We start from the raw sequence: 16,849 nt of genomic DNA on the forward strand, positions 1-16,849 counted from the left end.
GACTCTGTCATACATGTTGATAAATTATGATCAGGTGTTGCCCTTGTGTTGTGTGACTGTTACTCACACTGACAAACAAAGTCCTGCTGCAGTTTCGGCCTTTTCATTGTACTGAAATGAGATAAAACATTTTGGCTAGTTTAGCTAACTTCTAGGCAAAGTTAGCAGTTACATATTGGACAATGACCATCCCAGGATTAAGATGACTGAAAAAGATTTGGTTTCTATATATGAAAGTAAACTGACAACAAGACGTTATAAACAAGCCATATTCATGGGAACATTCCCGACTGACCATTTTACGTCATTCCAAAGAGTTTCTGACTCCGCCTCCACTCAGAGGTGTTCAGAGGGGGGCGGGAGGAGCGCAGTGACATGACGCTATGTTGCACTTTCAAAATAAAAGCACCCGAGTTAAAGATTTCAAAATCAAGTATTTTTGTCCTCCGTGGTGTAAATTTTGGGTGGGACAAAGGTGTCTCCAATACTGGGGGGGACATGTGCCCCCTGTTCCCCCCGGTCCCTACACCTATGGGTGCAGGAACAGGAAATATGTGGACTGAATGGGAGTGTCTGTTCTGGAAAGCAGGAAGAAGAAGGAGGAGGAGCTGATTTCTTCACTGTGCCACAAAGATCAGTGAATCACAGTTAGTCATATTCATATACATACACTATCAGAGGAGTAGCTTGATCTACACCTGTGTTTTAACTGTCTCATTACTTAATAATTACTAAAAATAAATAAATAAATAACCTTTAATTTTATTCAAATTCTTCATCTTAAAGTCAACAGGTGCTATTGTCTGACTTTGATTCAGGTTGTTTCCAAGTTTGTGGAATTATCAGTCTCCATGTTGATGAGGCGCCGTTAGGCCTCTCACTCTGTTTCCACTTCAAATGAACCTCTGCATGAACCTCTGCATGAACCTCTGCATAAACCTCTGCATAGCTTCACACAGTTCTCCACAATCACAAAGCTAAAGGACTTTTTCACTGTTTTGTTTTTTAACACTGGACTGATTGAGAATGGCTTAAAAGCAGGAATCAGGGTGATAGTGATGGGTCGGTCGCGAACGATCCGGCTCTAAGAGCCGGCTCTTTGAAGTGAACGACGGGAGGCGGCTCCTGGTAGTGAGCCGTTTTTTTTTTTTTCTTTTCGTTCGTTTCTTTTGTTTGTTTGTTTTTTTTGTGGAAGCCGCACGTGATTGATTAAGATGAATGGTAGCAAATGATCCACTGCGCAGTGAGTAAAGAAACACCAGAGAGGGAGGAACTCCTGCAAAATTCACTCGGAGACAGGAAAGAGCTAAAAGGAAGTTACGCGTTACATAGACGCTACATGCGGAAACGGTGAGGAAACTGAGTGATGGAAAATGTAGTAAAGACTGGACACATTTTAACCTTATACCTCCAAACATGTCGAAGGAGACACAGCGTACTTCAAAAGTGCCGGCGTTTGCAGACTTCCGGCAACAAATACCGTAATATCACTACATGACTGTGAAGTGCAATTTCTGAGTTTTCAGGAACAGTTTGAATTTTTTCGATACCACGAATGGTCGAGGAGTTACGGCAAAAAGCCAGCTGATCAAGTTCCTTTGACCAGCTGATCTGCGGTGAGACCCTAAGTCTTAATCAGCTGTTCGTGGATAGTAAGGTCAGGAAACCTGTGATTCAGCAGCGATCGCTTGGCGTTAAAGGATTAATGTGATAGAGAGTAGACTGCAAATTTTAAATTTAATATTGAGCAGGCTCCACAAACAACCTGCACAGGCATATACAAATTGTTCATCCCTCAGTGTAATTAGAAGGACAAAACAGGGCAGGCCATCAGGAAGGAGAAACAGGATCAACTCCTCAAAGGCCCTTGTTTTTTCTGATTTCTGATCTTTTGTTTTATAATTTGTATTTGGAGCACTCTATTATATGTTGAGTATATAAAGAAATGTTTGATATAGGCCTAATGTATGTTTTTACATTAGTAATTCATTTTACACTTTTTAAAAAAAATTTTAATCTAAGGAGCCATTTGGGAGCCTAAAGAGCCGGCTCTTCTTTGGGAGCTGAGCCTAAAGAGCCGGCTCTTCTTTGGGAGCTGAGCCTAAAGAGCCGGCTCTCTGAAAAGAGCCAGAATTCCCATCACTACAGGGTGAGTTTGGCCTCCAATCAGCTACGATTCCACGTCACATGGTGCAGATGTCAGGTGCATTTGCCAGTATGACAGAGGTCTTACAGTGTGGTGTAAAGTGTAAAGTATGGTGTATGTATAGGAGCAGAGAGCACATTACCCTCTTTATCAAACTTGTCATTTTACCATGAAGTCTCTGGTCCTTTAGAGAGGGAGCTGACCATGGAACGGGAAAATTAAAGGAGTCATTTCAAATATTTGTTCCTCTCCTGTTGTCAGGTTTATTTGTCATGTTGTTCTTTCACCACCAGGTGTCTCCCTTAGCTCAGTTTTCCCTCCTGTGCAGCGCAGCAGTTATTTTGACTTGTCACAGCAGGGCAGTCTACAGGTGCTGGTCATAAAATTAGAATATCATGAAAAAGTTGATTTATTTCAGTAACTCCATTCAAAAAGTGAAACTTGTATATTATATTCATTCATTACACACAGACTGATATATTTCAAATGTTTGTTTCTTTTCATTTTGATGATTATAACTGACAACTAATGAAAACCCCAAATTCAGTATCTCAGAAAATTAGAATATTGTGAAAAGGTTCAATATTGAAGACACCTGGTGCCACACTCTAATCAGCTAATTAACGCAAAACACCTGCAAAGGCCTTTAAATGGTCTCTCAGTCTAGTTCTGTAGGCTACACAATCATGGGGAAGACTGCTGACTTGATAGTTGTCCAAAAGACGACCTTTGACACCTTGCACAAGGAGGGCAAGACACAAAGGTCATTGATAAAGAGGCTGACTGTTCACAGAGCTCTGTGTCCAAGCACATTAATAGAGAGGTGAAGGGAAGGTACAGATGTGGCAGAAAAAAGTGTACGAGCAACAGGTATAACTGCATCCTGGAGAGGATTGTGAAACAAAAGCCATTCAAAAATGTGGGGGAGATTCACAAAGAGTGGACTGCAGCTGGAGTCAGTGCTTCAAGAACCACTTTCAAGATAAACAAGGATAAGATTCAAAATGAGTTTACTGCCCACCCAGCTGCAGTGCGCCTCGCACTGAAACAAGCGCTCCTGTTACTCCATTCCCTGCCTCTCTCAGTAGGTAATCCCATTCACCTGTGCAGCTCACTGTTTCAGTCACACCAAGGAGAAAGACCTGCAGCTCCCACCAAAGACACCACTGTATGGTAAAATGTTCATTTATATTGACAATATTCTTTGGATGAACGTAGGACAAAGCTGAAGTTTATTTAAGGAATATTTGGTAATGTGTGTCACTACTTGCACTGAATATAATTCATATTTATGAGATATTTTAAGATCAGCTCATTAGTTGATTGAACATTAATTCAAGAATGACGCAGATAAATTTTAATCTGCAGAACATTTTATTTAAGATGCAATAAATATTTAAATGTGTAAATAAAGTTAAAATTGTTTGGACCATGTGACTTAAGAGAATGTTAAGAGACTGTATAGATAAGCAAATGTTCATCTCGCTTAAAAGTAGTGCCTTTATCAATCACGTAGTTAAAACAAATCTTTTTCAGGGTGCAGTTAATTTGTTATAATTTGATGTTTAGGAGCTGAAGGAAGTTTTTAAAAACTTGACAACCACCAGCACAGACGTATGCAGACATGGGTTTCAGCTGTCCCAGTCCTCGTGTCGAGCCGCTCTTGAACAAGAGACGGCGTCAGAAGCGTCTCGCCTGGGCTAAAGACAAAAAGGACTGGACTGCTGCTGAGTGCTCCAAAGTTATGTTCTCTGATCAAAGTCAATTTTGCACTTTCACTGATGGTTTGGGGTGCCATGTCATCTGCTGCTGTTGGTCCACTGTGTTTTCTGAGGTCCAAGGTCAACGCAGCCGTCTACCAGGAAGTTTTAGAGCACTTCATGCTTCCTGCTGCTGACCAACTTTATGGAGATGCAGATTTCATTTTCCAACAGGACTTGGCACCTGCACACAGTGCCAAAGCTACCAGTACCTGCTTTAAGGACCGTGGTATCCCTGCTCTTAATTGGCCAGCAAACTCGCCTGACCTTTAACCCCATAGAAAATCTATGGGCTATTGTGAGGAGGAAGATGTGATACACCAGACCCAACAATTCAGAAGAGCTGAAGGCCACTATCAGAGCAACCTGGGCTCTCATAACACCTGAGCAGTGCCACAGACTGATCGACTCCATGCCACGCCGCATTACTGCAGTAATCCAGGCAAAAGGAGCCCCAACTAAGTACTGAGTGCTGTACATGCTCATACTTTTCATGTTCATACTTTTCATGTTGGCCGACATTTCTAAAAATCTTTTTTTTTGTATTGGTCTTAAGTAATAAGTGTCACCATTCTGCAGGCAGGATAAGGACCCAAACGCAGGACTCTGGAGGTAAAGCATGAACTCAGAAATAAAAAAGCTTTATTTCAGGTTTCACATCAGGTACAAGGAAACTAGGAAAGCTCAACTGGAGCTAATAAGTCAACAACTAGGAATACACAAGGAAACTCTGAACCAGGAAACACACTACCTGAGTGAGAGGACACGTCAAAGAACAGGAGGACACAGATAATATACATACATGAGATTATCAGGGAGATAACTGAACAAGACAAGGAAGCAAAACTGAATATACAGAACAGGATACAAAGGACTGTCAAAGTAAAACAGGAAATAAACAGGGAAACTAATGCTGACCTGACAACACAGGGAAGCAGACACACACTGAGGGACTACAACACCTACACTAGAGGAACAAGAACACAACACAGACAACTAGACACAAGAAGAAGGAACACCAACGGAGGAACAGAGACCAGGACTAAATCCACTTTAACAGGAGAACAAACCAGAAACAATAAAACACCAAACAGACGGGAACACAGAGGAACCCAAAGAACTGAAACAGGATTCAACGCAGAGTGAACAACAGCCAAGAACAGAACTCAGATAAAACTAAGAAGGACAGAAACAAAGAAACCAACCAGGAATTACAGGAAAAGCCACAAAATTCAAGACTGCAAAAAGACAAACTAGGAATCAAACAGGAACCTGAAACAATAGAAAACTGAAAGTCCAAAAACTGAAAACACTGGGTCATAAACCCAGGACCATCACAGTAAGATACAAGCATTAATGTATATTAACTAGAAACGCTTCAGCACTGAGGTCACTGACACAGGAGGACATGACAGAGACACCAGTCTCAGTCTGCATCCACAGCATATCTAGCCAGTTAGCGACAGCTAGCTACAAACTGTTTGGAGTTGGTTACCAACTAAACAGACTGTAATTACTAGTTGAAACACACCTTTGTCTTCATACCTTTGTCTTTTTTCTTCCTCTAATCTTCTCTTTTTCTCCCGCTCTGTCTCAGAGGACACGGAGGTCCTTCCTGTAATGTTTCTGTTTTGTAGCCTCATCCATAAATGCACCATCAACATCACTTGGAGTCCTGCCGATGCGCATGCGCACCCAAACTACCAACTGCAGGTGACACACGAAGTCAATCTGCAAATAGTTGACTCATTAAATTAGTACTGTTACAATTGTACAGTTCTGGAGTGTTGTGATAGTTTTTTCTTTCATTTACGACACTGACGTGTTAAAAAAAAAGGAAAAAAAAGAAAGAAAGAAAAGAAAAAGTTTCATGAAAAATTTCAAGTATTTACTCTCAGGTTTTATGATCGCTTTTGCTGAATTTGTTGCTCATATATTTGTAACCAGCAGGGGTCACCCTTGGCTCAGTTTTCCCTCCCTGACGGTGCAGCTCTCAGTTTGATGTGTCACAGCAGGAGGTTCAGAGGTGCTGCTGAAAACATCAGATCAGTTTTCCCAGTATGACACACTAGTGTACACGACCCTCACATTAATTTACTTTATCATTGTGTTGATTTATTGTTTCCTCTCCTCTTAGCTTTATTTTCAGTGTCTCAGCCTCAGTCCATCTCTTCCTCTTTACATCCTCACAGACCTGCAGAGTTACTGAATCAGGCAGGAAGCACATACGTCTGCAGCAGCTGTGAGGGTGACTTTTAAGGAAGAGGTTAAAGCTTTGAATAAGGTCTGCAGATTTTAAACAGTGAGATCTTAAAGCATTAAGGAAACTTTTCACTCACTAAAACTGATCTGTTTCTATAGTGCACACAAATTACTGAAACATTTTTACAGAGCTGCAGAAAAGGCTTCATGTGACTTCAGATACAATTGTTAAACTTTTTTAATGCTAATCTAAAACTGAGGTGACAGGGATGCACATCATCAACAGGAAATCCAACATTAACAACAGCTGAAAGCATTATTATAAACCTTTAATGAGTGAAAATCATCAGTACAACAGAAAACAGAAAGCTGACAGTCAGGCCGTGCTGAGAACCTGCAGCTAACAGAATCAGAGTCCATTCAGTATCACCTGAAACCTGAGTGTTTCAGACCAAACAGCTTCTCTGTTAATGTGCGCTCCAACTGAAGGTGAACTCAGGCCTGGCCCCGACTGCACACACATTACACAAAATGTACAAATCAAGAGTTTCAGATTCAGCTGAGAGTGAGAACCATCATTCTGTGACATTAGATTTCTGCAACTGTACAAACAGTAAATGTGTAGTAAGTCTCAGTACAGGAGCAAAATAGACAAACTTCAGTTATCACAGTAAAATTAATATGATTAAAAATAAAAACCTAAGAGCTGATCAAAGGTTTGTGTTTCTCCTCTTTAGCCCAGAAGAAACAAATGATACAAACTCCATGTTTGGTTAAAACTGTGAAACTAAAGAACTTCCAGCAGAGTCATCAACAGTAATAATTAATAACATCAGCAGCACCAGCAGATCATTTCCCTACAAATACCCTCACATCCTAAAGAAATCAGTTTGATGATATTAAGCTGCATTAATCCAGACATTTACATTTAAACATGTGGACAGATGAGTCTGCTGTTTGGATTAAATCAGCATTTGAGCTGATTGTTGTTGTTGGTTTATATAAAATCTGTTTACTTGAGCTCACACAATTTAACAGATCTGCCATAACCATAAACAGCTAATCCAGCATAGAGCGGCTCAGTGAATGTGGTCTGGACTCTGTGGAGGAGCCTCATGGTTTCACTGGTTTCAGAGACTCTGTAGAAGGACAGAATCCCTGCTCTGTGATCCAGATACACTCCGACTCTGGAAGACAGAGGACCTGAGATGGAAGTGCTGATATTGTTGTGAAGGAATTCAGTAGAGTTTAATACAGCCCAAGATCTGTTATTACATCCAAATTCACTTTCAGGAAGTTTTGTTCTGCTAATATCCTTGTATGTTACTGCTACTGTAAACGAAGGGAACAATGTTTCCTCCACCTCCACCTCCCAGTAGCAGCGTCCAGTCAGACTCTCTCTGCTCAGAACCTGCTGTTTTTGGCTGAATCTGTCTGGATGATCAGGATATAACTGTTCTTCTCTCATCAATGTAGCTTTTCTGTTTCCTTCAGATAATAACAGCTGTGTGTGTGCAGTGTTTGGATCCAGTGTGAGTCGGCGTGAATACTGTAAGAATTCAGCTCTGGTTGTGGGTTCAGGTTGTGGCAGTAGAACATCAGCCTCAGTCACTGTCAGTGAGATCTTGGTCCATCGTTCTTTAAGAATATCCTGTAGTTCCTCTCTGACCTCTGACAGAACCACTGTCACATCATCAAAGTACCTCAGAGTGTGAGTATCAGTGCTGAGTGTGTTTGTGGGTTCACTGACAGACGACAGCAGAGGGTAACTCTGCAGGAACTGGATGTGATCTGGTGTGTGTGAGAGCTGACCCAGCTCAGTGTGGTTCCTCCTCAGGTCATTGAGCTCCTGTTGCAGCTTCTCCTGAAGCTCTCTGACTCGACTCACCTCTTTATCCTGCTTAGATCTGATCTGCTGCTTCAAATCAGAGCTTCTCTTCACAATGAGCTGGATGAGATCGGTGACGATCTTCTCACTGTCCTTCACGGCTTTATCAGCAGACTGATTGATGGCCTCCACCTCCTGCTGAAGCACCTTCATGTCTTTCTCCTTTTCTTTAATTCTCTGCTGGAGGTCTTGCTGACTCACCCCGAGCTCTCTCTGCTTCTCTTTCCTTTCTGCTGCAGCTGAAACTGTGTCGTGGCCTCGATGTTCATCCATGGAGCACAGATAACAGATACACTGCTGATCAGTGCGGCAGAAGATCTTCATCACCTCATCGTGATGAGAGCAGATATTTTCCTTCAGCCTTTTAGAAGAATCAACCAGCTTGTGTTTCTCAAAGGCTGAAGATTCATAGTGAGGCTGGAGGTGCTGCTCACAGTAAGAGACCAGACACTGCAGACAGGACTTGATGGCTTTCAGCTTCCTCCCAGTGCAGACATCACAGCTCACATCTCCAGGTCCAGCATAGCAGTGATCAGCAGGAGCAGCTTGGAGTCCAGTCTTCTTCATCTCCTCCACCAACTCTGCTAACATGGAGTTTTTCCCCAGAGCAGGCCTCGGTATGAAGGTCTGTCTGCACTGAGGACAGCTGTGGGTGTGCTTCTGATCCTCTCCATCCCAGCAGCCTTTAATACAGTTCATACAGTAGTTGTGTCCACAGGGAAGAGTCACCGGATCCTTCAGCAGATCCAAACAGATCGAACAGCAGAGTTTGTCCTGGTTCATCTGAAATCCTCGCTGCGCCATTTTAATTCCTGCAGACCGTGACTGTTAAAAAATAGTTTCACTTTGAAAGAAATAAAACTCACTCTCCTTCTTCCTGTTCACCTACTCACATGCAGTGAATGGGATTTGAGAGCACAGCATGTTGGTTACACCCATCTATAATCGTGCAGATCTGTGATAGGTGCAGCCACAAGAAATATGTGGACTGAATGGGAGTGTCTGTTCTGGAAAGCAGGAAGAAGGAGGAGGAGGAGGAGCTGATTTCTTCTCTGTGCCACAAAGATCAGTGAATCAGAGTTAGTGTATGTAAGTGAAGATGAATATCAGAGGAGCAGCTTGATCTACGCCTGTGTTTTAACTGTCTCCTTACTAAATAATTACTAAAAATAAATCTTTAATCTTAAAGTCAACAGATGTTATCATCTGACTTTGATTCAGGTTGTTTCCAAAGTTATGGAATTATCAGTTTATATGTTGGTGAGGAACCGTTAGGCCTCTCACTCTGTTTCCACTTCAAATGAACCTCTGCCTGCACCTCTGCACGAACCTCTGCATGAACCTCTGCATAGCTTCACACAGTTCTCCACAATCACAAAGCTAAAAAGGACTTTTTCACTGTTTTGTTTTTGAACACTGGACTGATTGAGAATGGATTAAAAGCAGGAATCAGGGTGAGTTTGGCCTCCAATCAGCTACGATTCCACGTCACATGGTGCAGATGTCAGGTGCATTTGCCAGTATGACAGAGGTCTTACAGTGTGGTGTAAAGTGTAAAGTATGGTGTATGTATAGGAGCAGAGAGCACATTACCCTCTTTATCAAACTTGTCATTTTACCATGAAGTCTCTGGTCCTTTAGAGAGGGAGCTGACCATGGAACGGGAAAATTAAAGGAGTCATTTCAAATATTTGTTCCTCTCCTGTTGTCAGGTTTATTTGTCATGTTGTTCTTTCACCACCAGGTGTCTCCCTTAGCTCAGTTTTCCCTCCTGTGCAGTGCAGAGTTTACACACACACACACACACACACACACACACACACACACACACACACACACACAAACAGAAACACACACACACACAGTACCTGAACAAAGGTGAAACAAATGAAGGTGGGAAAACAATCACAAAGCAGAGAAAACCGAAGAAGCAAAGCAGCCAGAGACATGAGACATGTTGCTGCTCAGTTTTTCTGATTTTCATCAGTTTTTTAGGAAGGATCCAAATGAACCCATCTAGGAAAATAACAAAGCAACAAAGAAAATAAGTAAAGATAATAAATCTTATAGATGGGCTGGGTCAGCTGATCCTGAACCCTCCATTAGTCAGGCTGCAGTAGGCCTAGGCTGCTGGGGGCTTCCCATGATGCACTGAGTGTTTCTTCTTCACTCCCTTTGTGTTTATACATCACTGTGTTTAATTTTTAGTCATTATTAACCTCTGGCTCTTTCTCCTTTAGTTTGCCTTTTGTCTCGTCTGTCTGACCCCCCCCCCCAGCCTGGTTCTGCTGGAGGTTCCTTCCTGTTAAATGAAGGTTTTTCCTTCCTGCTGTCACCGAGTGCTCGCTCAGGGGGTCATGTGACTGGTGGGGTTTGAGTTTGAGTTTCCAGTAATGAACTGTAAACTTTGCACTGCTCTATAAAATCTGCTTCTTATCAATGAAATAAAGTTTATGAGCTATAATAAAGTAGTGACATAAATTTGTTAAATGTTTAAACTGAAGCAGCACTTTATGTTAACTGGAACACACACATGACTGCACATGTTTTTATGGGAATGTGTCTTATGGTTATAGTACTACAAAAATGAGACATTTATAAACAGACATTCAGATGCAAACATATTAATTTGAATATTAATTTTTTGGGATACATTGCTCAGCCCCATGTACACAAGCCTGTTGAAAAACAATGTATTTTAGTATGATACACATTATAAAACTATGTCATGTCCATGACATTGAGGAGCGTGGTGCATGTCATATATAATCTAGAGTACATAGGCTTTTCAGGAAATATGTGATTTAAGATGTTTGACCTGCTTTTGGACATGTTGGACATGCTGTTATCATCCAAAAGATGTATAGTTGTGCATAACTATGCAAACTATGCACCTAAATACATACTAGTAAATATAAGGCATTTGTAATACAGTATCAGTCTGCAGCATACAGAATTGCTGAGCATCAGTGGAATAATATCAAATACAAGTGGTCAGCAACTGGACACAGCACCAAAAGATGTGCAGTAAATGTGTTATTATGCTGTTATACAACAAAATGGCACGGTGGCACCACAAGACCACAAATGAGGCATGAAAGCGAGGTTCACTAGTTTATCCAGGCAACCTGACCAGTGAGTAAACCAGTCGGATTAAACCACCAGCTCACAAATGCACAGCTATGTCTGAACATGTATGAATAAAGCCAAGATATGCACAGCCAGCATTTCCCATCCACTGAACCTTGTCAATATTTAACAACACTGACATATAAGTGTCACCATTCTGCAGGCAGGATAAGGACCCAAACGCAGGACTCTGGAGGTAAAGCATGAACTCAGAAATAAAAAAGCTTTATTTCAGGTTTCACATCAGGTACAAGGAAACTAGGAAAGCTCAACTGGAGCTAATAAGTCAACAACTAGGAATACACAAGGAAACTCTGAACCAGGAAACACACTACCTGAGTGAGAGGACACGTCAAAGAACAGGAGGACACAGATAATATACATACATGAGATTATCAGGGAGATAACTGAACAAGACAAGGAAGCAAAACTGAATACAAAGAACAGGATACAAAGGACTGTCAAAGTAAAACAGGAAATAAACAGGGAAACTAATGCTGACCTGACAACACAGGGAAGCAGACACACACTGAGGGACTACAACACCTACACTAGAGGAACAAGAACACAACACAGACAACTAGACACAAGAAGAAGGAACACCAACGGAGGAACAGAGACCAGGACTAAATCCACTTTAACAGGAGAACAAACCAGAAACAATAAAACACCAAACAGACGAGAACACAGAGGAACCCAGAGAACTGAAACAGGATTCAATGCAGAGTGAACAACAGCCAAGAACAGAACTCAGATAAAACTAAGAAGGACAGAAACAAAGAAACCAACCAGGAATTACAGGAAAAGCCACAAAATTCAAGACTGCAAAAAGACAAACTAGGAATCAAACAGGAACCTGAAACAATAGAAAACTGAAAGTCCAAAAACTGAAAACACTGGGTCATAAACCCAGGACCATCACAGTAAGATACAAGCATTAATGTATATTAACTAGAAACGCTTCAGCACTGAGGTCACTGACACAGGAGGACATGACAGAGACACCAGTCTCAGTCTGCATCCAGAGCATACCTAGCCAGTTAGCGACAGCTAGCTACAAACTGTTTGGAGTTGGTTACCAACTAAACAGACTGTAATTACTAGTTGAAACACACCTTTGTCTTCATACCTTTGTCTTTTTCTTCCTCTAATCTTCTCTTTTTCTCCCGCTCTGTCTCAGAGGACACGGAGGTCCTTTCTGTAATGTTTCTGTTTTGTAGCCTCATCCATAAATGCACCATCAACATCACTTGGAGTCCTGCCGATGCGCATGCGCACCCAAACTACCAAATGCAGGTGACACACGAAGTCAATCTGCAAGTAGTTGACTCATTAAATTAGTACTGTTACAATTGTACAGTTCTGGAGTGTTGTGATAGTTTTTTCTTTCATTTACGACACTGACGTGTTTAAAAAAAAAGGAAAAAAAAGAAAGAAAGAAAAGAAAAAGTTTCATGAAAAATTTCAAGTATTTACTCTCAGGTTTTATGATCGCTTTTGCTGAATTTGTTGCTCATATATTTGTAACCAGCAGGGGTCACCCTTGGCTCAGTTTTCCCTCCCTGACGGTGCAGCTCTCAGTTTGATGTGTCACAGCAGGAGGTTCAGAGGTGCTGCTGAAAACATCAGATCAGTTTTCCCAGTATGACACACCAGTGTACACGACCCTCACATTAATTTACTTTATCATTGTGTTGATTTATTGTTTCCTCTCCTCTTAGCTTTATTTTCTGTGTCTCAGCCTCAGTCCATCTCTTCCTATTTACATCCTCACAGACCTGCAGAGTTACTGAATCAGGCAGGAAGCACATACGTCTGCAGCAGCTGTGAGGGTGACTTTTAAGGAAGAGGTTAAAGCTTTGAATAAGGTCTGCAGATTTTAAACAGTGAGATCTTAAAGCATTAAGGAAACTTTTCACTCACTAAAACTGATCTGTTTCTATAGTGCACACAAATTACTGAAACATTTTTACAGAGCTGCAGAAAAGGCTTCATGTGACTTCAGATACAATTGTTAAACTTTTTTAATGCTAATCTAAAACTGAGGTGACAGGGATGCACATCATCAACAGGAAATCCAACATTAACAACAGCTGAAAGCATTATTATAATCTTTTAATGAGTGAAAATCATCAGTACAACAGAAAACAGAAAGCTGACAGTCAGGCCGTGCTGAGAACCTGCAGCTAACAGAATCAGAGTCCATTCAGTATCACCTGAAACCTGAGTGTTTCAGACCAAACAGCTTCTCTGTTAATGTGCGCTCCAACTGAAGGTGAACTCAGGCCTGGCCCCGACTGCACACACATTACACAAAATGTACAAATCAAGAGTTTCAGATTCAGCTGAGAGTGAGAACCATCATTCTGTGACATTAGATTTCTGCAACTGTACAAACAGTAAATGTGTAGTAAGTCTGAGTACAGGAGCAAAATAGACAAACTTCAGTTATCACAGTAAAATTAATATGATTAAAAATAAAGACCTAAGAGCTGATCAAAGGTTTGTGTTTCTCCTCTTTAGCCCAGAAGAAACAAATGATACAAACTCCATGTTTGGTTAAAACTGTGAAACTAAAGAACTTCCAGCAGAGTCATCAACAGTAATAATTAATAACATCAGCAGCACCAGCAGATCATTTCCCTACAAATACCCTCACATCCTAAAGAAATCAGTTTGATGATATTAAGCTGCATTAATCCAGACATTTACATTTAAACATGTGGACAGATGAGTCTGCTGTTTGGATTAAATCAGCATTTGAGCTGATTGTTGTTGTTGGTTTATATAAAATCTGTTTACTTGGGCTCACACAATTTAACAGAGCTCTCATAACCATAAACAGCTAATCCAGCATAGAGCGGCTCAGTGAATGTGGTCTGGACTCTGTGGAGGAGCCTCATGGTTTCACTGGTTTCAGAGACGCTGTAGAAGGACAGAATCCCTGCTCTGTGATCCAGATACACTCCGACTCTGGAAGACAGAGGACCTGAGATGGAAGTGCTGATATTGTTGTGAAGGAATTTAGTAGAGTTTATTACAGCCCAAGATCTGTTATTACATCCAAATACACTTTCAGGAAATTTTGTTCTGCTAATATCCTTGTATGTTACTGCTACTGTAAACGAAGTGAACCATGTTTCCTCCTCCTCCACCTCCACCTCCACCTCCACCTCCACCTCCCAGTAGCAGCGTCCAGTCAGACTCTCTCTGCTCAGAACCTGCTGTACTTGGATGAATCTGTCTGGATGATCAGGATATAACTGTTCTTCTCTCATCTCTGTAGCTTTTCTGTTTCCTTCAGATAATAACAGCTGTGTGTGTGCAGTGTTTGGATCCAGTGTGAGTCGGCGTGAATACTGTAAGAATTCAGCTCTGGTTGTGGGTTCAGGTTGTGGCAGTAGAACATCAGCCTCAGTCACTGTCAGTGAGATCTTGGTCCATCGTTCTTTAAGAATATCCTGTAGTTCCTCTCTGACCTCTGACAGAACCACTGTCACATCATCAAAGTACCTCAGAGTGTGAGTATCAGTGCTGAGTGTGTTTGTGGGTTCACTGACAGACGACAGCAGAGGGTAACTCTGCAGGAACTGGATGTGATCTGGTGTGTGTGAGAGCTGACCCAGCTCAGTGTGGTTCCTCCTCAGGTCATTGAGCTCCTGTTGCAGCTTCTCCTGAAGCTCTCTGACTCGACTCACCTCTTTATCCTGCTTAGATCTGATCTGCTGCTTCAAATCAGAGCTTCTCTTCACAATGAGCTGGATGAGATCGGTGACGATCTTCTCACTGTCCTTCACGGCTTCATCAGCAGACTGATTGATGGCCTCCGCCTCCTGCTGAAGCACCTTCATGTCTTTCTCCTTTTCTTTAATTCTCTGCTGGAGGTGTTGCTGACTCACCCCGAGCTCTCTCTGCTTCTCTTTCCTTTCTGCTGCAGCTGAAACTGTGTCGTGGCCTCGATGTTCATCCATGGAGCACAGATAACAGATACACTGCTGATCAGTGCGGCAGAAGATCTTCATCACCTCATCGTGATGAGAGCAGATATTTTCCTTCAGCCTTTTAGAAGAATCAACCAGCTTGTGTTTCTCAAAGGCTGAAGATTCATAGTGAGGCTGGAGGTGCTGCTCACAGTAAGAGACCAGACACTGCAGACAGGACTTGATGGCTTTCAGCTTCCTCCCAGTGCAGAAATCACAGCTCACATCTCCAGGTCCAGCATAGCAGTGATCAGCAGGAGCAGCGTGGAGTCCAGTCTTCTTCATCTCCTCCACCAACTCTGCTAACATGGTGTTTTTCCCCAGAGCAGGCCTCGGTATGAAGGTCTGTCTGCACTGAGGACAGCTGTGGGTGTGCTTCTGATCCTCTCCATCCCAGCAGCCTTTAATACAGTTCATACAGTAGTTGTGTCCACAGGGAAGAGTCACCGGATCCTTCAGCAGATCCAAACAGATCGAACAGCAGAGTTTGTCCTGGTTCATCTGAAATCCTCGCTGCGCCATTTCCCCTCTGAGAATGTGAAAGTTTCACTTTCTCATAGAAGAAACCAAGACTGAGCTCTCCTTCCTCTTTTCCACCTGCTGCTCTGGAATGTCCCGTTTACACCAGAACGAGAGAAAACGGTGTCGTTTTTCCGTTTTCGTAAAGTAACGTGTTCAGACGGAAAGGTTTTAAAAACGATCGCCGTTTACACCGAACTGCGAGAGGTTGAAAACCTTGTAGTTCCCGTCGTAAAGCCACAAGTGGGCGCTGTGGAGTTGCAACCGTAGTGCGCATGTGCGCAGCGAAAACGCTCCGTTCTGCGCTCCTCTTTCAAATAGTTTCGCTTTCAGGGAAACGCTGTTCTGATCTCTAGAAAACAGCATGAAAAAGAGGGAAGGACTCATTTCTGCTTTGTCCCACACAGATCAGTGGCTGTTTGAGCTTAAATAGTGAGTGAGGGTTTGAGAAGAAGAGCACAATAAGGTTAGCAGCTGATCTATGACTGCGATTTACCACCAAAGTTTAACATTACATGACACAATATAATTCTGTCACAGTTCATGATGAAAGTTGGTAAACTCATGAGCCATTAGGTCATTAGGAGAAAATCTGTTCACCAATCCAAATTTTAAATCCAGACACATTTTTCTAATAATGAATACAGAAGTGTGAAAAAATAAATCCCAGCAGTGTGTGTGTGTGTGTGTGTGTGTGTGTGTGTGGTGTGTGTGTGTGTTCATCTGTGTGTGGGGGGAGGGGGTTAACAACGTGCTACAGTTGGCTGAAGATGAAGAGAAGAAGGGGAAGTTGTGTTAGGAGGCGAGGAGAGAGGAGGAAAGGCAGGAGTGTGGATGTGAGAGTGGGGACTTTTATGGCTGGTAAAGGATGGATCTGCCAGGCAGGAGGAAAAGAGGATATCCATAAAGAAGGTTCATGGGTGCAGTGAAGGAGGACCTGCAGAGGGTACGAGTGACAGAGGAGGATGGAGGCAGATGATCCTCTGCAGCAAACCCTGAAAAGAAAGAAGAAAACTGTGCAAAATTCTTGAGCCACCCATCAGTTCTTTATATTTTGTTAAGAAAATGTAAAATAGATGCAATGATTTATTGAAAAATCTGCAAACATGCATGAAAATACATGAGGCAAAAACAGTTTGTAAGATTGTAATGAGCTGTAAAATCAATATTGGTATGACCACCTTTATTCTTCAGTACAGCTGTCCTGTACTTCCTTTAAGTAGTC

At 42.0% G+C, this 16,849-nt stretch overlaps 2 protein-coding genes across 2 annotated transcripts; both read right to left on the minus strand.

Annotated features, from left to right (window-relative positions):
- Positions 1-6,458: 6,458 nt before the first annotated feature.
- LOC115789811 (tripartite motif-containing protein 16-like) lies at positions 6,459-8,807 on the minus strand. Its single transcript, XM_030743335.1, has one exon. It carries the CDS (start codon positions 8,798-8,800, stop codon positions 7,121-7,123), a length of 1,680 nt encoding a protein of 559 aa, XP_030599195.1. The 5' UTR covers positions 8,801-8,807; the 3' UTR covers positions 6,459-7,120.
- Positions 8,808-13,254: 4,447 nt separating this feature from the next.
- LOC115789826 (E3 ubiquitin/ISG15 ligase TRIM25-like) lies at positions 13,255-15,867 on the minus strand. Its single transcript, XM_030743375.1, has 2 exons — positions 14,824-15,867; positions 13,255-14,098 (listed from the first exon to the last, which is right to left on the minus strand). Exons 1-2 carry the CDS (start codon positions 15,625-15,627, stop codon positions 14,042-14,044), a joined length of 861 nt encoding a protein of 286 aa, XP_030599235.1. The 5' UTR covers positions 15,628-15,867; the 3' UTR covers positions 13,255-14,041.
- Positions 15,868-16,849: the final 982 nt, after the last annotated feature.

Source organism: Archocentrus centrarchus, chromosome 12 (genome assembly GCF_007364275.1).
Source record: "Archocentrus centrarchus isolate MPI-CPG fArcCen1 chromosome 12, fArcCen1, whole genome shotgun sequence".
Classification (NCBI taxonomy): Eukaryota; Metazoa; Chordata; class Actinopteri; order Cichliformes; family Cichlidae; genus Archocentrus; species Archocentrus centrarchus.

Excerpts from the sequence above, each read along its gene's own strand:
- LOC115789811 (XM_030743335.1), bottom strand. The coding sequence starts at position 8,800 with ATGGCGCAGCGAGGATTTCAGATGAACCAGGACAAACTCTGCTGTTCG.
- LOC115789826 (XM_030743375.1), bottom strand. The coding sequence starts at position 15,627 with ATGGCGCAGCGAGGATTTCAGATGAACCAGGACAAACTCTGCTGTTCG. Across the intron at positions 14,099-14,823 it reads GATCTAAGCAGGATAAAGAG|AGTCGGAGTGTATCTGGATC; the intron begins GTGAGTCGAGTC and ends TCTGTCTTCCAG.